Below are 24,268 nucleotides of genomic sequence, written 5' to 3' on the forward strand. Positions count from 1 at the left end.
AATCATTCTTCCATTCTTATAAATTCAATTCAAGACGTGTGATCACGATTTGTTCCACATTTAAATATCTAAAAAAAAGGCAATGAAGAATTTTTTCTATTTTTTTTTCAGTTTCGTCTAATTTTAGATTTAGTAAATTGTTTTTGGACAATTTAGTGTTGGGTATTTTTTTTTAATTTAAAAAATAATATATAAAAAAATAGTTAAATATGTTTTTTTCCAATTTTTTTTATTCTTGATCCAAATTTTAGATTTCTTTAAAGTAAGAAATTTTTGGAACAAATATTTTTTTTATCTAATAAACTAATTTTAAAAATATAAACTATATTATAATATTATAACATCTATATTAACAATAAATTAGTATAAAATATTTTAATATTTTAATTCACACTAAAAAAAGTAAAAAAAACTTATTTTAGTAGTTTCTTTATTATAAGTATCATAATGTTTGAAATTAGGATTAAAGAAAGTGTCGAGTTTTTTCTTCCAAATATAGTGATTCTTTTATTTTTTTTTAGATCTTATAATTTTCTTTTCAAATTTGTAAATAAATGATATCCCAAATATATATATAACATTCCCCAAGTAAAATACTAGTTTTGACAAAAAAATAAATAAAAAAATAAAAAAATTGTATGTTTGACTTACAAAAAGCGAGAAGAATGAAAACAAACATGAGATGAGTTTTAGTTATTAGTGGAGGAAAAAACAAAAAAAAATAGTCATTTTCTTGTTTTTTGTGAAAATTAAAAATTAATAGAAGAAAGTTTGAAATAAGTGAATTTTGCAATAAAGGTAATAATAATGTGCATGTGGTCTATTTGGTCAACTTACTAATGCCCCATTAAATAAGAGGTGAATCCTCTTTATACAAAGGGAACAAATTAATTAATATTTTTAAAAAATTAATTTATCTAATACTAATATAGAATTAATTTACTTATATTTTAATTGAATTTGTAGAATATAGATTATTTGAAAAAGAATAGGGGGGAGGGAGTGAATAATGATAATAATGATGAATATACATACATACATGAGATAAATGCAGAGAGTACTGGAGAGAAGATTGTGACATGACAAGATGAAGTGCGCGACAGTGATTGGCGGAGAAAGAGCCTAACACAGAAACGCAACGCCCAGGTTTGTCTGCTGCTACCACTGGTGCATTTCATACATTAATTAAAATTAATTAATCCAAATGATGAATTAGTTTGTTAATTATTAGCATTATTTAACAGGAGCGGAATCAACGCTCTCCACTTGGCTTCACAAATCTGAATCAAACCTTCATAACCAATCTTCTCTCTTATTTCCCTTCAACACTCTGTCCCTGTCTCCCTCCTCTTTTCTTCTTTCTGCACTCCCATTCTTCTCTTCCACCATCTTTTTTTTTCTTTTCAAAATTTGTTTTATTATCATTCTTCTTCGGTTCTCTGCTTCGCGCTTCATTCAGATTTGTTCTCCCTTAGATCCCTCGCTGGATCACAGGTATTCATTCTCGTTCCTTCGTTCATTCGCATTTTACCTCTTCTCTTTCCGTTCTTATTTGAATCAGTCAATTTAAGATCTGGAATCTCCAATCCTCTCTCTCTTTCACTTTCTCATTACGCAGAGAGAGAATTTCTTTGGTTTTATGTTTTTCGGTGTTTGACTCGAATTGTTTGTGCTAGGGTTCGTGCTTCATAACGAGACGCTGTTGTGCTCTGTGCGTGGATCTTGTTCATTTGCGTTTAGTTTTGGTTGAAATTTATGGTTTAATGTTGTGTTTGTGGCTTGATTAGGTAGGGGATAAGATCTGGAGTGTTTTTTTTTTTTTTTTATTGAATGTGAAAGGAGAGTGAGGAGAAATTAGAAATGTTGATTGTTATAGAGGCGTGTGGTTTTGGTAATTGAAATGTTTTTTGTGTTTTTGGTAATTGGCAGTGAGACGGAGTTGTTGAGTTTGAACAGATGAATGAATGTTGATGGACGGTGGATGTATGGGGAAGCTGGTGAGGTACCTTGAACTTAGATGAAGAAGGAACGTGCATGGCCGCAATTCATAAGGAATCTTTTGATCATGGTTGGGTCAAGAAGCCGGCCACAGTTGAGGAGGCCTACTTGGATTATTGTTCTTGTTTCCATAGTGTGTGTGTTTCTCTTTGCTGCCTACGTGTATCCGCCGCTGAGCCCCTCCTCCTGCTCCCTTTTCTCCTCCAGTGGTTGCGGTGGCAGTACTTTCAATCTACCGCCTGCGGCTCAGTCGCGCGAATTGACTGATGCGGAGGTTGAGTCTCGGGTTGTTATTAACGAGATTCTCAACTATTATCCTGTGATAACCAAGAGACCTAAAGTAGCTTTTTTGTTTTTGACTCCGGGTTCGTTGCCTTTCGAGAAGCTCTGGCACATGTTCTTTAAGGTTTGAAATTCCTCCTCCTAAGACCATGAACTTTTCTCTCGTGCCTTCTTTTTTATGTGATGTTATGTCTATTAAGTTTTTCAATTTTTCTTGTTTTGTTGGTAGTTTTATCCTACAACTTGTATATTTGGGTTATTTTAGTTGCATTAGTTTGAGAATGGGACCATAAGTGATCTGCAGAACTGAATAATATATTATAGTCGTGTTTTGTCTTTCTATTGCTATATTCCATTTCAATATATAAGTACAGATGAAACGAGCACCTTCTAAAGATTATAGGAGATGTAAATGCTGGGAAAGACTGGTTTGCTTATGCAAAAGAGACAATTCACGACCCTGTGATGCAGACTGATTGACAATGAACAGATAATCTGCTGGCAATTTGTGTTCAAATTGTGGAGATTGAATGGGGGATTGAAGCTGGATTTATTTTCTTTATCCATGGGTGGAAATACATTTGGATTACAATGGAAAAATATGAAGGAATGACCAATTTCTGTTAATAAATAAGTTGTAAAGTTGTAGGACCCTATTATTATAAGCATTGGCAAAGTCAGCTACTTTGCGTTATAAAGGAACAAGAATTTGTGCCTATTTATGATACTCTTATCTATTTGGATGCAAAGTTAAGAGTTTCTCACTTTTCATTTTAGTCAAGAATCATAATGCTTTGTGAAATTTTCAGTTCTGGCATGTTAGATATCTTTGAATTTCGCTCCAGTTGTTTCTGAAATTTTCAGTTCTTGCATGTTAGATATCTTGTATTTAGTTGGTTTTATAGAATAGCTTTAAAATTATAGCTTCGTTGGTATGGACTATTTCATTGAGTAAGCTTGATGATTTAAGTTCACACTCTTATACAACTAGACCAGAAATTAGTTATGAACAAAAAAGAAAGTTATTTTGTTATCTCCTCCAACACTGGATCATTGGATTCCTTGGGTATATTTCTCAAGTTGTAGACCTTGGTAATCAGGGTTGGTTTTTGACAATACCCTAACCTTTTCCTCAAGGTGAAGAGTTAGTGAACGCTTGGGAACTACTAAATCCTGAGGATTTGAACAATCCTGTAGCTCTAGCCAATTGATTCACACCACATCTTTGCCAGTAGGAGTAGGTTCTTGTTAGGAATTCAAGGTGGAAGTTCTACATTAGTTAAAAATGAGTAAGATGAACAATATATAAGTAAAAAGACCCATAAACCTACTGCCTTTAGGTTTTGGGTTGAAGATGGTGTGTTGATGTTGTCTATGGGTTTGTTCACAACTAATTGTGTCGAATCTCTCTAGTGTCTCCCATCAAAGAAGTTTTGGGTTGAAGATGGTGTCTTGATGTTGTATATGGGTTTGTTTCAATTGTGTCGAATCTTCCTAGTTCTCCCATCAAAGAACCCACAAGTGGTATTAGAGCTGACAGTTCGTCTTGGTGATCATTTCAGATGAATATGGTACAAAGTAGGTAAAGAATCCTAAAGTTTGAAGATTTCTTGTATCGAAAGTCTTCTGTTTCAGTTTGTGGTTAAAAAAATGTTTCACCATGAGAGGGAGGTGTACCAATGTGGAAGAGATGTACACTTGAGAGGGAAATATTTAGGAATCCAAGGTGAGTAGGAAGTCTCACATTGGGTTAAAATGAATAAGGTGAACAATATATAAGTAGAAAGACCAACAATCCTATTTCTTTTAGGTTGAGTTGAAGGTGATGCCTTGGTCTTTTATGTAGGTTTATTCACGATTTGTTGGTGTCAAATCTCCTCGGTGTCTCCCTTCAAAGAACCCACAATTCTCTTGGAATATTTGAAACTGGAATAGCCATATAACCCCCTCCTCCATGTTATAAAGAGAAAGCTATATTTCAACTATTGGGGACTATTAAAATAACTTCCGTAGTGTTCCCGTTGTGTCTGTAGTAACAATTATATTTCTCAGCTCAGCTTAAAGGGAACTTTACAAAACAAGAGAGGTCTTTTTAGATGAAATATATTTCTGATGTCTTTTTACAAATGTGATTACAGTCTCTATTTATAGACTGTTTTACAATCTAATTAAGGAAAGAAATAATAGGTAATGAAAGCCAGAAATAATGGGTGTTTAAAGCTGTACAAATCAAATAAAATCAAATAACTTACAAATCTGTCATAATAAATATAAAATGGAATCTGCACTTAATTATAACACTAATAAATATAGAATGGAATCTGCACTTAATTATAACAATTCTCCTGATTATGCAACAAGATTTCTGGACTTGCGAGTAACATGGTAATGCCATTTTTTGGACTTATGATATGACACAATTGGCCATTCAACATTTCAAGCCCTCGTGGAGCATAATTTTAGACCTAATTGTTATAAATTTTTATTGGGCCTGATGGTCCAATTCATGTTTAGTAAGCTGAGTATAAAGAGAAGCAGGGAAGAAGAAGGAATGGGAATGTATTTCGAGAAGTTTGTTAAGAGGGAACGGGAGGAGTCTAATAAAATTGACACATGACACCAGAATATTAGAGATTGGGATGTGAGAAGCATGGGAACAAGAGTGAATGTGATTAAGGAGCTGCATGAGAAGGGATATTTGTTAGATGTAGCACATTTATGTACCACATACGTAAATTAGTTAAGCACATCTACACCATCAGGATCTGTTTAATTTATATCACTTTCTTTGAGATGCTTTTTTCTTCCCATTTGCTAACCTCCTAGAAGATCATTGTTTATTGTAGATGGGTCATACAATCAAGATTGAACTTAATGGTAGCATAAATCGGTTAAAGGGTTGTCTTGTGGCTAAACGCTACGCTCATGGAGTGTAGAGGCTGAATATCCTGTGATAGCCTTGTCAACCTAGATTGAGCAGGATTGCCATGTGATAGAACTTTCATGTCAAGCTATTGCATTTTTCTTGGGAAGAAATCTTAATCTCATGGAATATAGTGGCTGAACCATGTACTGGGCACAACATGTAAATTGGGATGGCTAATTAATTACTTCAGCAATTAAAGTTAGAAGATTTCAGGATGAAGTTGATTTGTGATAACCGGGCCACTCTTCACATTGCTTCCAATTGGATCAATCCAGCTTTCACTAGAGATCAAACAAAATATTGATTGTCACATCATTTTGGGAAAGATTGGGTATATTTATATATATATAAATATGTGTGTGTGTAACAAGCTTTGTGCATTTGATTTATATGCTTGAGCTAGCAGGTTGTTAGATGTAGCACATGCCTAAATTAGTTTTAGAACACATCCATATTAAGATGTGATTAACATTTATATGAATTACTGCAGCAACACTCATGTGAATATAAACCCAACAGTTCGTGGTCAAGCATTAGACACACACTTACCAAACCTAATAGTATTGAATCTATGTAGGAAATTTTGGGAGCTTATGCCTTAGGTCAGAGTAGTAGCTTCTAGTATCTGAATTTCTATTTATGCCTCTCTTCTAACAATAGAAATTTGAGCATTGTTCTATACGTGCTCCCAATAAGGCTAGAATACCAGGATATATCTGTGGCATGCTTTTCTCTTTTAGTAAAATATCAATGTATGCTTGTCATTCTGGAGTCTGGAAAAGTATTAGTTCTATTCCTTTTCCTATGAATGTGGTAATGATATGCTGCTTCCATTATATTTGATTTATATCCATTACCAAATGCAGGGCCATGAGGGAAAATTCTCTGTTTATGTACATGCATCAAAGGACAAACCAATACATGTCAGCCCCTATTTTGTTGGTCGAGACATTCATAGTGAGCTGGTATGGTTTCTAGCACGTGATTCGAATATATAATTTACAAGCACTTTATATGACAGTTTCAAGTTCCAATTCCAACATAAGTTAAGGATGATTAAAAATCTGAACACTATATGCATTTTGATGTATGTTTTTTAATGAAGAGTTATCAATTGATCAGAATTGGAGAGTATTAAAAATGTATGTTACTCGTTTTTTCTTTAAGCTGTAACAAAGCTGCCCTTTTCTCTCTCAATCAACTAAGCAGTGAGAACTAGCACTCATATGAGCACTTTTATTTTCTATATATACATGAAAGCATATATTTATTCTCCTGGAAACAGTACATGGATCCGACTCTTCAGATGATAGTATGGTAGAATTGATAATTGGAGGCAGAGCTACAGAAACATTGCGAACACCAGAAAAAATAATCTGAAAAACTTTCTTCAATTGTTATGATTATCTGGTGCTTATCATGCATCCAATTTTCATAAGGTCAAGCTATTTTGTTTCTTTATGCCAATTTGTTTTCACTTTCTTGCAGGTAGGCTGGGGAAAAATTTCTATGGTTGAGGCAGAAAGGAGACTTTTGGCAAATGCACTTTTAGACCCTGATAATCAACATTTTGTTTTGTTGTCTGACAGGTCTTTTGTTATCTAGTTTTTTTTCTCTGCAAGTCATAATTTGTGGGATTTAATCTAATCAACTGCACATTCATTTGTGCTTCAGTTGTATACCTGTGCGTCGCTTTGATTTTGTGTACAACTACTTATTATTAACAAATGTCAGCTTTATTGACAGGTAAGAAAATATAAGACTTGCTACAAATTAGTTGATGAAATTCTAACTTTTTCCTTTCAGTAAAGATTCTACACTACAGAATTTCTGGATGGTAATTCGGACTAATCTGTCTCTATTTTCCCCCTTCACCTTTTGGATAAAGCTATGTGGATCCTGGTCCTCATGGAAATGGCAGGTATATAGAATATATGTTGCCTGAAGTGGAAAAGAAAGATTTCAGAAAGGGATCCCAGGTATAACTTATATGGATGTTGATATCTACTTGTACTAAAAAAATTGAGCGTCCATTCAATTGAAGTGTTTCATTAATGGCATCTTCCCTTTTGCTATATCTTTTTGTATGAACTTGGGTATTATGAGATGCTCGTTAAAGTATTTAAGTGTTTATTTCTCCTCCCTTAACAACTGGCTTGTAGGGTGAGTTGCTTATCCAATTAGTATCAGAGTTGGTTGTTGGTGTCTTAGAAAGGGTTGCCTATGGGGTTTCTGACTGGTGAAGTGCAGTTTGATTTTGAGTTAAATCAATTCAAATGCGGATCCATGATCCAAATCCTAGTTGAAACTACTATGAGTAGTTTTCATTTTACGCATCCAAAATGTGGATATGTGCTTCAAACGCCAAGTCAAACATGCACAAAGAGTAATGGGGAAATTGATTGAATGTGTCGACTATCAAGGGTGGTGTTTCAATGGGAACTTGGGCATTGTAGTGTGTTTAAATCCCATATTGAGTAAAAAGCCTGTGATACTCAGTGGAGTACTTTAAGTGTTTGGTTCCTTTAGTGCTTGGTTGCTTATAACTTCACTTCACATTGCCTACCTAATCTGGTAGGAAAGAAGCTTTGTTGCCTACTTTCGTCACATGTTTCTCCCCTTTTTGGTCATTATACGCTCTACTTATCCATATCTACAGATTATAGCACAATGGAAATAAAATGGACTTCATTTATGTATTCCCCCCCCCTCCCTTTTTATAGCAAGAGCGATGTTACTGAGGAATTCATGTACATCCTAATTTGCTGTCCTTTCCTTTATTAGGCAATCCTTCATTATATGCACTATGAAAAACAAGAAAAACAATAGCTTATTTCTTTCACCATTTCATTAACTCTAAAATATATTACCTTGGAGTTGTTGTTGGGCAATATAATTGTCTTCCAATCATTTTAAGTTGTCAAACTTCATACTTAGTTTGTGGAAGAAGTTTTTGACATGCAGTGAAAGACATCATAATCGTAAAAAAAATTTACATGCAGTGTTTTCATGCCACCTAGCAGAAGTTTTTGACATCAGAGTGCACTTTATTTTGTCATTCATGCGTCCTCTAACATGCATTTCCATTCATAATAGTCCAAATTTGCATGAAAAATGGGTTTTATATTACAAATTTAGCAGTGTTGGAAACCATTTCAAACTTCTCTGCCATGCAGCTGATTCGGATCTTGTGGTTTCACATGCAGTGGTTCTCAATGAAACGGCAGCATGCTATAATAATTATGGCCGACAGTCTCTATTTTACAAAATTCAAGCACCATTGCAGGGTACTATGTTGTTAAGAACCTCTTGTGTTTATTTGTTTGCTAACTGGATGGATTGTTTGATCCATTTGGTATTATTTCTGTGATCCTATCAGCTTTGTTAAGAATGTTACTATAGGTAAATGTATTTATGTCTTCTGAACAATAGCCCACCATTATTTTCAATTTTTTTGTCCACTGTTTTTCAGATATATTTTTATTTTAAACTTATTTAGAAAGAAATCCCCTGTATTAGCATTTTGCTGCATTAAGTTTGCTCGAAGATTATCAAGATTTCCTGTACGTAGTTATCAGTATCCTGTTAATATCTGATATCTACCAATTAACTAACTATACTGGTTCTTCGCTCTTTGCCTTCTTTTGTTATTTTTATCTATACTCATTTAAATATAGTTTTTCGTTTTCTATTAAGAAATGACATTTGTTAAAGTAAGATGCCGGTGATAATTTTTTATTCTGGTGTTGTCAGTGGTGTTCTTGCTGCAGCATGTTGTATCAATGGTTTTTTTAAACTAAACGCTTCTCTTGATAAATTGACTGATGATCGGACGGTTAATTTTATTTTATCACGCTGAGCAAAGTCACTATTACACTTGTAGCTTCACTGACAAAATACTGTTCATGTTTTAAACTTCCCAGCCAAATATGGAGGGAAACCGCAACTGCTACGCTGATGAGCATTACCTGCCAACCTTCTTTAATGTCAGTGCACCAATCTGTTCGCTTTTGTATTGCAATGATAGGCATCTCTCTTTTCTCCTAGCTAACTCGCTTAGTGTGTATTTAGATGCTTGATCCAGGTGGAATCGCAAATTGGTCAGTAACATATGTTGATTGGTCTGAAGGAAAATGGCATCCGAGGTCATTCAGAGCTCGGGATGTTACTTATCAAGTCATGAAAAACATAGCAGTATGTGACAAAATTTACTCATTCCCTTCAGATGTGTTTGCTATGTTAATTTGAATCCTCGAAGATATTTTTGCTATCTACTTGCTTTTAGTTTCCCATGATTGACATTGTGTTAATGATCTGGTCAAAACTTAGGTGCAGTTTTTTTGGTATGTCTGTCTAGGATTTCAATTATGCATAGTAAAGGCTGGAACGAGTGTTGTCTGTCTAGGAATAAACAGGTTTCCACTAAGCTATTCAGTTTCAAGCCGTAAATATTTATGGGTATGGATTTTGTTTTTGTTCATTCCTATCGAGAAGTGACAATTGGGTGTTTACACTGTAGTGTTGTCCAAAAAGTTCAACTCTAATAACTTTGAAGTGTTAAGGAGAAATAAAGAAGGAAAATGAAATGGAAAATTTACTTACATGAATTCCCTGTTCCAGAATTTTCACTTGTGTTAAATAGTAGGTTCCTTAAAAGAATTTTCTACGAGACTTGTGGAAGAAGGATGATGAGGCTGATAGTTTTCATTACAGGGTTTGTCGTGTGTCGGGCGATTAAGTTGTTACTTGTAATTTCATTGATCTTAATGAAGTTCCTTTTCATTTCCCTCATGACCCTTTTCATTATTTTTTGTTTTCACACCTAGTTACTTCCATTTACTTTTTACTTCGCATTGTTCCAAAACAGTATTTATCTTGAATTGTACTTAATAACATGATTTCATTCACCGCAGTACATTGACGAAAGTCCACATTTTACAAGTGATGCGAAGGTATAAATCTCATTCATCTAATTTAGGTTCAGAGCTCGTTCATGTAGTGTGACCTTGCTTCTGCTTCTTTATAAGGAATGCATTATTATTAATTTTCGCGTCCATGCGTCTTGCAGAGAACAGTGGTGATTACACCTTGCGTATTGAATGGCTCAAAACGATCATGTTATCTATTTGCCCGGAAGTTTTTCCCAGAATCTCAGGAAAAATTGATCCAGCTCTACTCTAATTCTACAATATTCTAAAGTATTTATATTTATCATCATTCTTTGGTGAATCAACACCATGTGATCCCCAGCCTCACCGTCTTGCACATATCGAATTGTTTTTGAGAAATGCCCTAAGACAACGGAAAAATTTCTTAGGAACACAAAGAAGCTGATTTGGTTAAAATTTGCTTTTCTCTGGGGCTGGACGGAACTGCCGAGCTTGTCTGGTTTAATTATTTGCTGTTCCTATTGTACTCTTTTTAAAGTATTGAAAACATCATAGATTTCCCTTAAGGATAAGTTTTGGTATCCTTGATAGAGACTAGAGAGGGAGGGCTAAGGTTTGGTTTGATATGGACTCTGGAAGTTAACTGTCACCTATGACTGTTATTGCATCGGAAATTCTTCTGCAGTCATGCATTAAATGTTACCTAATCAATGGTTTAGCAGTTATGCGCAGAATTTTGGAACAATTCTCTGTGTTTTGTTTTAGAATTTGACAAATGTATGCTCTTGTTTCACAATTTATTTCTTTAAATTTAGTTTAATCATTAGTATTTGATTAGTTAATACATGTTCAGACGAGTTTGGCATGAAAGCAAAAATGGAGATGAATGCACTTAATCTATGTAAATAAAAGAGAATTGATTATCAACACTGCCAATCTCTTAATTTATAGCTTACTGGCAGGCATGTAAAGGAGATGTAAGAAGTTCACACTAGGCCTGTAAGAACATGAGTAGTGTTCATACATTCCATTGGTTTCACTTTGCACTTTCACTCAATCTTGATTGATAGTGAATTGCATATATAACAACAAATTTACTTTTATAAGCTTTATATTTTGAGTATGATTTTAAGAACACATTAATTTGATTTGAAATCTCAACTTAAATGTGTTTTTAAAGTGGAATTACCTGAAAAGTTTAACATTTGATAAATATTAATTTAAAAGTTAGAATATTTTTATACAATTTTTTGTTATTAATCTGTTACGTTGTATAATTTTTATATTTAACTAAAATATTTTCCAATATGAATATTTTTAATTAGAATTTAAAGATTTTAGTTCAAATATTTTTCACTAATTTATGGAACTAGTATTTATAAATATTAAAATTTGAGAAACTTAAACGCTTTGTTTGATGTGTAAAAGTTGAGTAGTGTTTTTTACTACCATATGATAAAATTGTTGATCGTTTTAAAAAAATTATAAGTCGTTTGCATCATCTTATAAATGTATAAACTAAAAAATTAAATTGGGCAATAAATTAAAAAAAGTATATATTAAAATAATTAAAAGGTAATGGAAAAATAAAAATCTGGAAAGGGAAAAGTAAGAAACACTTGCGTAAAAGAAGATTTATAAAAGGAAAGATGACCCTAGCATTTTAGTTTGTGGCTGTAGCATTTGCCTTAAAACCCTTTTACATAATGCTAAAATGTTTCAGCAAAGAACTTAACATTGTTATTAATGGAAACCTAAAGAAAAAAAAAGTTAGCGTCCACCAATTGTATCACAGACCGACCAAGTAGAGAGGGCATGTACAGTAGTTCAATTATATATATATATATATATATTATGATTTGCATTTGATTATATTAAGTCTAAAAATATTTTATAATTTTTAAAGACCTACAGTAGGTCTATAGGAAAATAACAACATCTATTTTGTTGTCTAGGTTACTTTATACAGAAGTTTTAATAAAAAGAATGGTTAAATATACTGAAAAAATACATTGAAATTGTAAAACAAAGAAGTTAAATGGTAGAAGATGACCTAAAACAATTGAACTTATTAAAAGCAAGCAAAATGCAAAACAAAACAAAACTGCAAAGAATAAGTGAGGTTACGCAATGGATGGGTGTTTGATGAATATTTGAGTGAGATTAAATGATGGAAAAGTGTTTTAAAATGGTGGAAACAAATTATAGTTGGCGAAAAGTGATTATAAACGGTGGAAATCAAAGAATTATGGAAGAACAACCAAGAACAAGCATGAATCGTGAAGAACAACACTTGACGGAAAAAAAATGAGAAAAGAAACTTAGCTTGGTCGAAAGATCTTTGGTATGCTCTGATCCATCTAATATGGTCCAAGCTTGTGGTTGATGGAATGATTGGACTGACAACGAAAATGACTTGAAGAAGGTGCACCAAAATGGAGAGAAAGTGAGAGGATTCAGTGAAATTGAAGGTGCAATGAAGGGAAAAAGGTTTGGCCAACTTTCCTTAGGTTCACTAGATCAATTAGGCTCACTAGCAAGAGAGATTTGGGAGAGAATGAAGTTTCAAGTTCTGAACTCTTCATTCAATATTTGCTAATCTGAATACATGAGTGAGTTTTAAGGTTTTTATAGATGAAGGTAGCTTACTTCTTAAGCTACTAGTTAAGTGCACTTAACTAAGGTAAGTATGGTCACTTAAGAAGGTTGTGTATGCTCCTTTGAGATGCTTTATAAGCCCTTATTTTTTATTAAAAACTTTCATGTTAGACATTACTATGCAACTTGACATCCTAGTTATGCTGACACCTCAAGTAACAATAATCATTTTTCATCTCATGAAAAATATTATTAAAAGAAAAAATAGAAAAGAAAGAAAATACAAAAAAATAGGGGGACTAGACCAAAACTCATATATTAAAAAAAATGATACGTAGTAGACTATACCTATTTATAAAGAATTCTAAAAACAGACTAGATGGAAACCTATTATACCAATGAGAAGATTCTATATGAATAGATCCTAAATTAGCCAACTTATATGTATGCACATTCCCTTCACGAAAAATATGAGTAACCCTAAACCTGATTTTCCCACAATAATTAAGACAAGTGTTTCATCGATTACGAAGCATCCAGGAACATCAGTCTTAGCAGTAAAAGCAGCACAAACCAAGGCAAAATTACATTCAAGCCATACACTAGTAAGACTCATCTTTTGAGTTTCCTCCATAGCATACATAAATCCATAAAACTCAGTCATCAAAGCAGTCTGCACTTCAAGAAACACAGAGAAACCACCAATAAACTCCTCCATACTCCCATAGAAAATACCTCCACAAGTAGAAAGACCTGGATAACCCTTAGTAGCCCCATCAATGTTATTTCTAACCCAGTCTGCCGAAGGGAACTCCCATCTAACAGTAAGAGGACAAAGAACTTTACCAATTAATACCAAAAACTTAATGACATTGAAATCTACCATATCATTTTTCGTTGAAGCTTTCGACGAATTTCCCACTAGACAAGTTAAATCTTTAATGACCAAAATAGAAACATCAATCTTATTCTGAAATCTAGCATAATTCCTCATACATCATATCATTCAAATAGAAAAAGTTACCACAACAAGCTTAATCAATTTAACCAAAGGACTACCATCACTCTTAATAAAAACAAGAAGATCATCCTAATTAGAGAAATGAGAAGTAAGAAAAATCTTTCGAACCCAACTCCAAATACGTAAAGTATTAGAAAAATCAAAAAAGAAATGTTGAATAGATTCCTCGTGCCCTTCACAAAACGTACACATAGAACATATATGCAAATCTCTATGCTGTAAAGACAAAGGAATATTCCAATCACAACCAGTCCAAAATTGGAAAATTGTATCTAGAATGCTAACACCATCAAATTATTCAACAATATTTGCTAAAGAAGTAGTAGAACATCATTTATTATTCCATAAACAAATAAAATTACCTCTACCAACAGTCCAATAAGTATGTTCAAGTATAGTGTCATAAAAGTGCTTAATTTCAGGCCAAATAGATGAGGATCTATAAACCATTCTAAGCTTGTATTTTGATTTAAGAACTCTAGATTTCAGGAGAAAAGACCAAGGCTTGTTGCTATAAGCAAAATTCCAAGCAAGCTTAAGAAGATACATGTTATTTTCACGATGAAGGTTAATAATCTTCAAACCTCCATTCTCAAGAGGACAACAAATTGTAGCCCAATTAACTGTAGCTATGACTTTTTTCAAAATATTACCAATCCAAATAAAATTTCTACACCACTACTCAACTTGCTTAAGAATTGAAATAGGCCATTTATACATATGAAAGATATAAGATAGAAAGCCAGTAATCACCATATTAACCAACTGAATTTGACCCATCATGCTAAGAGGTTTACCTTTCCAAAATGCTAGCTTCAATTTGACTTCATTTAGTAAAGGTTGAAGAAATCGACACTTTGGAGCACCAACAAAGATAGACACCCCTAAGTAATTAAAATGTAAACAACTATGACTTCAAGAAAGAAGACGTTGAATTTTGGTAACAAATCTTGCAGAATTATCCATGGTGAAAAAAATACTCTTAGAATTATTAACATATTGACCCGAAAAATCACCATATGTTTTAAGAAAAATACTCAAATTTGTAAGAGACTTATTATCCGCCCTATAGAAAACAAATATGTCATCAATATATAAATATATGAGAGAGAGTGAGATAACCTTGCGGACTAGCCATATGTGGAATTTTCTTATCATTCACAAGCTTAAAGATACCTTTACTTAGAACTTCCTTTGCAAGACAAAAAAGTAAAGGAGATAATGGATCACCTTGTCTGACGCCTCTACTACAAGAAAAAACCCCACCAAACTACCATTTATCTTGATAGAAAGCATAGATGAATGAATGATTGTACTAATCCAACCAACAAATGTAGGATGAAAACCAAAGCATGTCAAAATTAACAATATGAACTTCCAACTTAGAGTGTCAAATGCTTTATGAATATCAACTTTGTAAGCCACATTACCTCCCATAACCTTTTCAGAAAGCATGTTAATAACTTTAGAAGCAATACCAATACAGTCTTGAATCTGTCTACCATGCACAAACCCATATTGATTAGGAGAAATGATTCTAGCTACCATAATTGCAAGTTTATCCGCTAGTATTTTGGAAGGGTTTCTAAAGTGTCTTTATTTCATCTATAAAGTACTCTTGAAAAGAAACCAGAAATATAGTTCCTATACAATTTTATTCTAGTATCTATGCACACAATTCATTTGTCTTTTATTCTTATGTATGGTGGCTTAGATGGTCGTCCATCATTTGGCCAACTCCTACTCAATGCCTAAGGTAGCTTTACTTTGGAAGAGCTATCTTAAAAGACAAACTTAGAGAGTAAGTGACTTTGAAATTCAACAAAGATTTATTACTCAAAATTTAAATGTGCAAATACTATAGAGGTCAGCCTTATTTATAGTCTAGGAAACTTGCATGGCAAGTTTCTCAAACCTTAGCAGCTTGAATGGGAAGCTAGGGTTAGAAACATACATTGTCGTCCAAGCTACCACAAATCCCACCTTGCAGTCCAAATTTCCTTTTTACCCTAGGTTAACACACAAGGTTCTACTTAAGGTTAGGGTTTTATTCTACTTTGAATACAACATTTGTACATGAATTCCTAAGCTACTTGGCTGAGAATACAAGGCTGTACAAATATTTACAAGGCTTAGAAGAAAGAAGACTCAATTTATTTGCAAGAAATAAGCTTTCAAGACATTCGTCACAAGATCTTGATGATGACAAAATGTTGTGAGATCTTCTTGAAAGAATGAAGAAGTGTATAATCCCTGCAAGTATAAGATAAATGTTTATAAAAGTTCGACATGCATTATGAAATGTTTTAAGGCTTGCATTTGTTAAATGAAGTACACTTATTGTTTGCTCAAGAAAAAAAATTATTTGACTAAATATACTTGATTGTGTTTGTTCAAGAATTTTTTTTTTCAAAATTATGCATATAGACAACACTTGTGTCTATCAACAAAACACATTTTAAACAACACTTACATTTATTCAACCAAAACAATTTGCATTTGTTGAATTAGACTGAATTATTTGAGTTTGTCATAATCTTATACACATAAAATTATGTTTCACATTCACTTTCTTTAGTACATAATCAAAATCAAATAGAAAATTTGTTTTAAATTGAATCTAACCGTCAATAATAAATAATAAAGTACTACTAACCATCATCATGTTACTAACATATAACTTGTCTAACTAAAACAAAAGAAGTAAACAATGTTAATATTATGAAAAAAAAAATTACTTCTAAAAGTTAAAATAATTAGAAACATTTTTCTAAAGTAAGCATATATAAAAATAAATTTTTAATTATTTATTATTATGATGAAATTAAGTAAAATATAAAAATATCATTTAAGTTCTATTTCATGATAGGATTCAATTTTATGGTAATAATAATTCTAACATTAATAATAATAGACATAATTATAAATATTAATCATAGCTATTATTATTATTTTCTATAATAATTTATTAATACTATTATAATAACACTATAATACAACTTGAAATCATGTTTCTTCTTATAAATTCATTATTATTATTAATTGAGTAATATTTTCAATTGCTTCAGTTTATTTTTGAAACAAAATAAAAATTATAATTATAAACACAATCTTGTTAAATGAAGTGGTGTTTTTTGATAAAAAGAAATGATAGTAGTTTGTAAGAATACCTTTTTGAGAAGTGTATGAGGGAAGATTGTGGTAGCTAAGGCTCCTATAAATTGGGCTTCAAAGACAGATAACTACTTCTTCACTTATCTTAGGAAAACTAACCCTTTCTTTTTCTTTCTTCTTTCTCTTCTCTCTCTCTCTCAACTCCACAATGCCGCCAGCCAAACAAAAGCCAGCCCCAGCGCCGCCGGCTGCGGCGGCTCCGGTGAGGCTCACTCGTGCGGCAGCCAAGCGCTCCGCCTCTGCCATCTCCGACCCTCCGCCGGAAGAGAAGAAGGCAAAGACGGCCAAGAAGGCAAAGGCTAGCAGTGGCGGTAGGCAGAAGAAGACCGTGAAAGAAAAAAGTACTCCGGTTAAAGCAGAAAAAGAGGAAGAAATAGAAAGAGAAGAAGAAGGGGCTTCCAGCAAGACTATTGTAGTTGAGCACTGGTTCGTCCCTTTCTCCCTCTTATGCCTTTGGTTGAAGGGTAAAATAGAAATGATTCTTTTGTAGCTTGTGGCTGTGTGTGCTCTTACTTATTTTTGTTATTTAAAATAACTTGAATCAAAATTTTGTTTGTTTGAAAAAAAAAAATCTAAATAAGTTTTACAAAGTAATAACTTAACTAGTAGCTTTTTGGGGTGAAATGAAAGACATAAGAGGGAAGTTAAAGTTAGTTGTTTGTTTCCATTAGTTGAAGTTATGGATATATAACTTCGTTGTGTTGATGTTATGATAGTATTATTTGGGCTGAAAATGTTGTGAGGATGTGTAGTTTGTTGCATATTTTCTTCGATTTCATTTTATGTATTTATTGGTGAAAACTTTTGGGTGGTTAATGGGTATTTGATTTTGTTTGTGTTGTTACTTGGTTCATTTTGCTGAGGACAAGGATCTTGCCTTCTTGTGTGTGTTGGTGATGTTGTTATCGACACTTTCTGTTTAATTGTTGTTTGTTGTTATCTGTTTTCCTTAGTAAGCAATGTAACCAGTTCAAGACGAGGGCCAATCTGGTGAGAGAACGTCTAGAGAAAGCGGATTGTGGAGTCAATGTGATACTAAACCCTGAAAAGGTATATAGAATGATGGTTGTTGGTAATGCTTGTGTTTTATCAAGTTTTGGAAGTCTCTTAAGTCATTGATCTGTTTTTTAAAACTTTTAGTTCAAAATGTGTGGTGTTTTGTTCAATAGTCTCTCTTTCTATCCACTTACCAAGTGTAATTTTTGTTTTAAGCAAGGTTTTTAAAATGTGCTGCCTCTTTTTGTTCTGATCCTTGATGTTGGGAAAAATTGTAGACACCTGCTGCAGCTGCAATTAAGATCGTGAAAACCCCATTGACTGTGATTTTGTGAACAAAATTGTGGTCATGAACTGATTTTGAAAACCTCATTTTTAAGCAAAACGGGCTATTGTTCTATGTATCTATGTATATATTATACTGTTCAGAGAATGCACTATTGTTTTGTGTGTAGATACAGTTCAGGGTCAGACTTCTGAGTTCCGAACACATGATTGTTGAGTTTCATATGATATTTTATTTGATCTAATTTCAACTTCTCTCTTTTATTCAATGAAAAGCCAAGAAGAGGTTGCTTTGAAATACGGGAAGAAGGGGGCAAGAAGTTCATCAGTCTCTTGGTAATGAGCTATATTTGGAGATCATGTGCTAAATTGTTAGTTATCTGAGTTGAATTGAAGTTATTGTGATAAAACTGTTTAGCTAAAGATGTATTTCTTGTGGTGAAAATGATTTGGAAAAGGAAAACAGAAGTCCAATTTTGTTGTCATCTGAAGCATGCACAGTGGTTTACAAACTACATTTTGTTTCAGGACATGAAGCGACCATTTAAAGCAATGAGGGATCTAGACATGGAGCAGGTGATTTCGGATATCATTGATGAGATATCAAATGCTTAGTTAAGCTTTTGTATGTTCTATGTTTTGGCTTGACTTGAAGTGAAGCTAGATAAATTGTTCTAATGTTAGAATTCCTACAATGGAAACCTGTCCATAATTTGTCAACTAGTTGTATGTGGCTGTTAGTTTGAGGTTGACACAATTTGAGGAGAGACAGTCTTTTTGGATATGTTGTTAGCTGTCTCGATTGAGTACGAATAGGTTTGGTTTTGTTTTTGGACAAGATTCAGGTTTCATCTGTGTTTGATATTATGTTTTTCTCATATTTTGCTGTTGATTGTAATCTCAAAATCCATAGAAATGTTGGAAGGTTATGCCAAAAGTCTTCTTCTTTGGGTGGTTTGTTTATATATATATATATATATATATATATATATATGTTTGTGACTTACACATTCAAAACATTTCTTTTAATATAAATTTAAATTAGGCCGAATAGCTGTTTAGATTTAGTTTTAAAACATTGAAATTAAATATTAACATTTTAGAGTAAGATCTATATTTCGCTTTAGAGTTCTAATATTTAACTAATGGATTTTTAATTTTGATAGAGTAATAATATATATAATATTTTATAAATTTCTCAATTTTTTTATCTATTATATAAATTTAATTTTAAAAAAAAGGATTTAAAATAATAACAAATAATATGCATAATATATATCAAAATTTATTATTATATAATTTTGAAATAATAATTGTATTGGTATGGGCTGAACGATCAATGTCGTGTCTCGATCCCATCACTGAATCGATCGACCTGAGGTCATGCTCATTGGGTTGATCAATAACATAAGTCCAACTACACTTAAGTAAGGTTAGCGAAGTTAATTCATGATTAGAAGTTAGGTAATGCGACCTAAATTGCGGTCCAACATCCTAATTCAGCCCAATAAAGAATGTCTACTAAGGTAATATAAATAGGCACAAGATCTAGGAACCAGGAACATCATTATCTACAGTACTTTGACAATTGAGTGCTGAATTTTTTTGTTGATTTGAGTGTTGGAGTGCCTTCTGCAAGTACCCCCATTCGGGAATCATTAGAAGATCGAGAGCTAAGGTTAAGGAGGAAGTTGAAGATCAATACAACCGACAGAGAGGAAGAAGGCGAATCTTCTTAATAGTTCTCCAGGCCCCAACCCTCACTCGAGAACAATTAGTGTCCACCGTGGGGTCGAGAGATATAGAGTTTCAGACGTTAGTAGATGGTATCAACCCGAAACATGACAAGTGAAAGGATGTCTTAAGCTGACCAGACCACGTTGTTGTTGTCTCTGCAGAGAGAGATGACTGAGCTGAGAAAAAGGAACGAAGAAGTAAGTAGAAAGAATGAGCAAGAGATTCAAGCTCTTCGCAGGGAGAATGAAGACATGAAGAGAAAGCTAATCGAGGCGTCCATTGTGCCGACTAATCTAATCGGTAAGTAGGTAATCTCCCTTCCCAACCCAAGAACGATTGAGGAGACTAAGGACAAGGCCTCCACTCAGGACATGGATGACGAGTCTTGTACTAACAAGTTGGTCCGCACGATTGGTATAGTGGATTCTATGCGGCACACCCGTTTACCGACTCCATCATCGGAGTCTCACTGTCGGACAAGTGGAAAAGCTTCAACGGGGATCACTATGATGACACGACCAATCCAGATGAGCACATGGATGCATACACCACGCATATAAAATTGTACATTGTTGATGATGCGGTCATGTGCTAAGTGTTTCCCACATCGTTGAAGGGAAGAGTTCTCAGCTGGTTCACAAAGTTCCCTCCCAACTCCGTCGACAACTTTGTGATGTTGATGTCGAAGTTTGAGACGCAGTTCACCACAAGTTGCCTACACCATCTGACCTGAATTGCCCTGGTCGCTATATGCCAGGAGAATGGGGAGTCTTTGAGAACCTCGACCCGGACGTAGCCATGCACTATATGTTGACAGCCTTACGTCCAAGACCGTTTGCTGAAAGCCTCTGCATGCAGCCAACCGGAAGCTTGGATGAGCTCAAGAAGAGGGCTGCCAATTACATGCAGTTGGAAGAGCTGAGGAAGTTTCGCAACCAGGCCCGAGCGGAGGCTAGTGGGAAGAAGGGGAAGGAGGAGAAGGAGCGACAGGGCCAGTCGACTAATCAGAGAGATAGGAGAAGGGACAACTTGGCAACTGATTCTCAAGATATACCCCTTGATGGTCGAGAGGGGGAGGATCCTGGATGAGATTCTTAGCTTCGAGTTGATCCCTTCGCTTAGGAAGGCATCAAGCCCCAAGAATGTCGACCGTAGGAAGCGATGTCTGTACCAAGCCCCCAAGGATAAAATTGAGGAACATATCCAAGCTGAACACCTGCATCGCTTCGTTCATGGTGCTCGAGGCACGAAAGGGCACCCCAGGCAGGATGAGCCCACAAAGCGGAGAAACTACTCTCCTCAAAGGGCCAGAGACAACCACCGACCAGAGGATCGACCAAGGGGAGGCCCCTTCGCGGGAGAACGAAAGAAGAGGTGGGCGGGAAGTCATCAACACCATCGTTGGTGGATTCACTGGCGATGGAAACTCCAACAACACCCGAAAGAAGCACCTCAAAGTTGTACATCAGGTGAATGCGGTGTCATTTCGATCGAGAATGTCACCCATCACTTTCATCGACGATGATTTTAAAGGTATCGATTATCGGCAAGACGATCCGATGGTAATATCGGTTGATATCGATAACCTGAGGCAAAGATGGTACCGTACGACGACCACATTGTCGACTTTGTGGGTGAGAAGATTAAAGACTACATCGAGTTTTATACCACCTTCGATGATGGGAAGAACAATAAGACTATCATCAGATACTTGGTGATTAACGCTAACACCTTGTATAACATTTTCCTCGGACTGATGGCAATCGTCTCCACACCCCACTTGAAGTTCCTATCAACGTCAGGGGACATTCTCACGATGCATGTAGATCAGAAGGTTGCCTGAGAATACTATGCCAAGAGCCTTAGGGTGGAGCCGTTACGCAAAGAACGGTCCTCTAAGCGCAAAACCTCTTAAGGACAAAAATCTCCTCACAGAAAAGACTAGCCTAACCGATGGAGCATATGGTCGTCATGGTGGATCTTGATCCCCTTACAACTGAGGTTGGAGGCCAGGGAGGTGCTGTGCCGAGTGCCCTTTTCTTATGAAGAACACAATACTTATGTCGACACGGTCAAAAGTGAATTTGAAGTTAAAGAACCTATTCTCCAAAGATGTTATCATACGGTTTGCAACAACATGGCTCGATTTCAGAGGGCGACGTTAGAGCAAATCCGTCAACAGGAAAACAAGCATGCTGATGCACTGTCCGACAATCAACAACAAAGAAAAAGAGCCACCATAAATTGGTCATGCAGATCCGACTGAGACAACCTAGTGAGGCAGAGGCCGAATACCTTGCGATCACCAAAGCCGAGATCGAGACTTGGATGACCCCGATCGTTCAATACCTTGAACACGGTACGTGTAAACCAGAGGAGGAGAAAACCATGAAACAACAATGTTCAAGGTACACCATGATCAATCAAGACTTGTATAGAAAGGGCTACTCGACGTCGTTGCTGAAGTGTGTCACTAAGGACCAAGCCAAGTATGTTCTCAAGGAAATCCATGAAAGAGTATGTGGCAATCATTTGGGCGTTCGAACGATGGCTACCAAAGTCTTCAAGGTTGGTTATTACTGGCCGACCCTCCAGGGAAACTGTGCAAAATATGTGAAGAAATGTGCCAAGTGCCAGGAGTTCGGTCCCATGCACCACCTGAAGTCAGAAGTGTTACACAACATGTCATTTTCGTGGCCGTTCGCCATCTGGGAAATGGACATCATCGGTCCCTTTGCCCCAGGAAAGGGACAGGCAAAATTTCTCATAGTCGGAGTCGAATACATAACCAAATGGATCGAGGTTGAGCTGCTCGCGTCCGCCAAAAACGTGAAAAACTTCGTATGGCGAAATACTATTGTCAGTTTAGAGTGCCACACACGATAATAATTGACAACGATCGACAGTTCACTGACTGAGGACTCTAATCTTTCTATGATGACCTCGACATCAAGTCCATTACAACTTCAGTCGAGCATCCCCAGACCAAAGGGCAAGCTAAGGATGCTAACAAGGTCATCCTGAACGATCTAAAAAAGCAACTCGACAAAGTATAGGGTTGATGGACCGAAAAACTGTTGGAGGTCCTGTGGGTGTACCGCTGCACCCCCCAATCGTCCATTCAAGAGATGCCGTACAACCTGATGTACGACACCGAAGTTATAATTCTGGTTGAAGTAGACTAGCCTATCGTTCGAAGGAAGATGTTCAATCTGACTCTAAATGAAGAAAGTCTCGCGGTCAACCTAGATTTGGTCAATGGGCTCCGCGACAAGAGCAAGTTTCGAGAGGTAGCATGCAAGTTTTGGACAGCGAGACGCTACAACACGAAGGTCCGACTGAGGAGTTTTCATAAAGGAGATCTCGTCTGGAGAATGAGGACCGACGCAAGGAAGAATGAAAGAAAGTTCGCGTCCAATTGGGAAGAGCCCTTTCGGATTCGAGAAGTTGTAGCTGGGGGACATATCACCTAAAATGGTTGTCGAGCATAATTGTACCGAGGACGTGGAATGTTATGCAACTCAAATTTTATTACAGTTAATTAATGAAATTTATACACTCTTTCCTCACTCGATTGTTTTTCCCTAATGAGGGTTTTCGATTGAGAATGTTTTATTGAGGCGATTCCCTCCAACTATTGGTAATCTAAGTTCAAGCATCCCAAAAGTCTGGATGTAGCCTTAACCGGCATACCCTGCCGAAACCTGAAAACTTAGGTACGGTCAAGGACGAAGTCGTACTCGACATACCCTACCGACACCTTAAAGATTCGGTTCGATCTGGATGTAGCCTTAACCAACATATCCTGTCGAAACCTGAAAACCTAGGTGTGGTCAAGAACGAAGCCTCAATTGGCATACCCTACCGAAACCTTAAAGACTCGGTTCGGTCTGAATGTAGCCTTAACCCGGCCGAGGTTACAAAAAATAAGCCTAAAAACATAAAGATCTTCACCCTCAACCCCCTCGGCAGCAACAACGACCTCTGACCGAGTCAGCCTGTTTCCATAAGAAAAGTTGGCCTCATTAGCCGGTTTCAGGTTGTATGAGGCCTCTGCCAACTCCTGTTTGAGCCGCGAGACCTCCTCGACGCATCGAGCCTGGGCATCGGCACCTAGGCGGGTAAAGACGAGGCCTTGACAAAACAACTATATGTCGCTGTTGAGCAGCCCCTCCTCCAGAATAGCCTTCACCATCGTCCGCGCCAAAGAGTCGATGCTGACCTTTATTCCTCTTGAGAAGCGCAAGTCAGCCTCAAGCATGGTCTTGGGTGACTTTGGCACCTCAACCTTCAGCAGGAGGCCAGAGTCCACCTGAATTGGAAGTTGTCGCGGAGGAGGAGGTGCTAGTATAGACTTGAGAG

General features: G+C 35.5%; 2 protein-coding genes across 8 annotated transcripts; both read left to right on the forward strand.

The window, feature by feature from the left end:
• The first annotated feature begins 998 nt into the window (after nucleotides 1-998).
• LOC137813397 (glycosyltransferase BC10) lies at nucleotides 999-10,840 on the forward strand. Of its 7 annotated transcripts, none has more exons than XM_068615603.2 (12): nucleotides 1,015-1,146; nucleotides 1,245-1,494; nucleotides 1,930-2,404; nucleotides 6,073-6,171; nucleotides 6,695-6,795; nucleotides 6,881-6,952; nucleotides 7,095-7,185; nucleotides 8,413-8,493; nucleotides 9,130-9,192; nucleotides 9,278-9,400; nucleotides 10,120-10,158; nucleotides 10,275-10,840. In XM_068615603.2, the coding sequence occupies exons 3-12, from the start codon at nucleotides 2,018-2,020 to the stop codon at nucleotides 10,401-10,403; spliced, it is 1,185 nt and encodes a 394-aa protein (XP_068471704.1). In that variant the 5' UTR covers nucleotides 1,015-1,146; nucleotides 1,245-1,494; nucleotides 1,930-2,017; the 3' UTR covers nucleotides 10,404-10,840. The 7 variants fall into 7 exon arrangements, 4 of the variants coding, with proteins under 4 accessions (XP_068471706.1, XP_068471704.1, XP_068471705.1 ...); XM_068615604.2 differs by lacking the exon at nucleotides 1,015-1,146 and adding an exon at nucleotides 1,677-1,787; XM_068615606.2 differs by lacking the exon at nucleotides 1,015-1,146 and adding an exon at nucleotides 1,677-1,711.
• Nucleotides 10,841-16,950: 6,110 nt separating this feature from the next.
• Nucleotides 16,951-19,106, forward strand: LOC137813395 (uncharacterized). The gene is made up of 4 exons (XM_068615602.2): nucleotides 16,951-17,314; nucleotides 17,842-17,938; nucleotides 18,446-18,505; nucleotides 18,698-19,106. Exons 1-4 carry the CDS (start codon nucleotides 17,037-17,039, stop codon nucleotides 18,782-18,784), a joined length of 522 nt encoding a protein of 173 aa, XP_068471703.1. The 5' UTR covers nucleotides 16,951-17,036; the 3' UTR covers nucleotides 18,785-19,106.
• The last annotated feature ends 5,162 nt before the right edge of the window (nucleotides 19,107-24,268 follow it).

This window comes from Phaseolus vulgaris, chromosome 1, assembly GCF_051622355.1.
Source record: "Phaseolus vulgaris cultivar YP4 chromosome 1, ASM5162235v1, whole genome shotgun sequence".
Taxonomy (NCBI): Eukaryota; Viridiplantae; Streptophyta; class Magnoliopsida; order Fabales; family Fabaceae; genus Phaseolus; species Phaseolus vulgaris.

What these genes read in the sequence shown, in the direction of transcription:
- LOC137813397 (XM_068615605.2), top strand. Translation starts at nt 2,018, where the DNA reads ATGAAGAAGGAACGTGCATGGCCGCAATTCATAAGGAATCTTTTGATC. An exon ending in TTTGTTTTGTTGTCTGACAG is followed by an intron (nt 6,796 to 6,880) that starts GTCTTTTGTTAT and finishes TTTGTGCTTCAG; the next exon opens with TTGTATACCTGTGCGTCGCT. An exon ending in ATTTCAGAAAGGGATCCCAG is followed by an intron (nt 7,186 to 8,412) that starts GTATAACTTATA and finishes TTTCACATGCAG; the next exon opens with TGGTTCTCAATGAAACGGCA.
- LOC137813395 (XM_068615602.2), top strand. Translation starts at nt 17,037, where the DNA reads ATGCCGCCAGCCAAACAAAAGCCAGCCCCAGCGCCGCCGGCTGCGGCG. An exon ending in ACTATTGTAGTTGAGCACTG is followed by an intron (nt 17,315 to 17,841) that starts GTTCGTCCCTTT and finishes TGTTTTCCTTAG; the next exon opens with TAAGCAATGTAACCAGTTCA. An exon ending in TGATACTAAACCCTGAAAAG is followed by an intron (nt 17,939 to 18,445) that starts GTATATAGAATG and finishes TTCAATGAAAAG; the next exon opens with CCAAGAAGAGGTTGCTTTGA.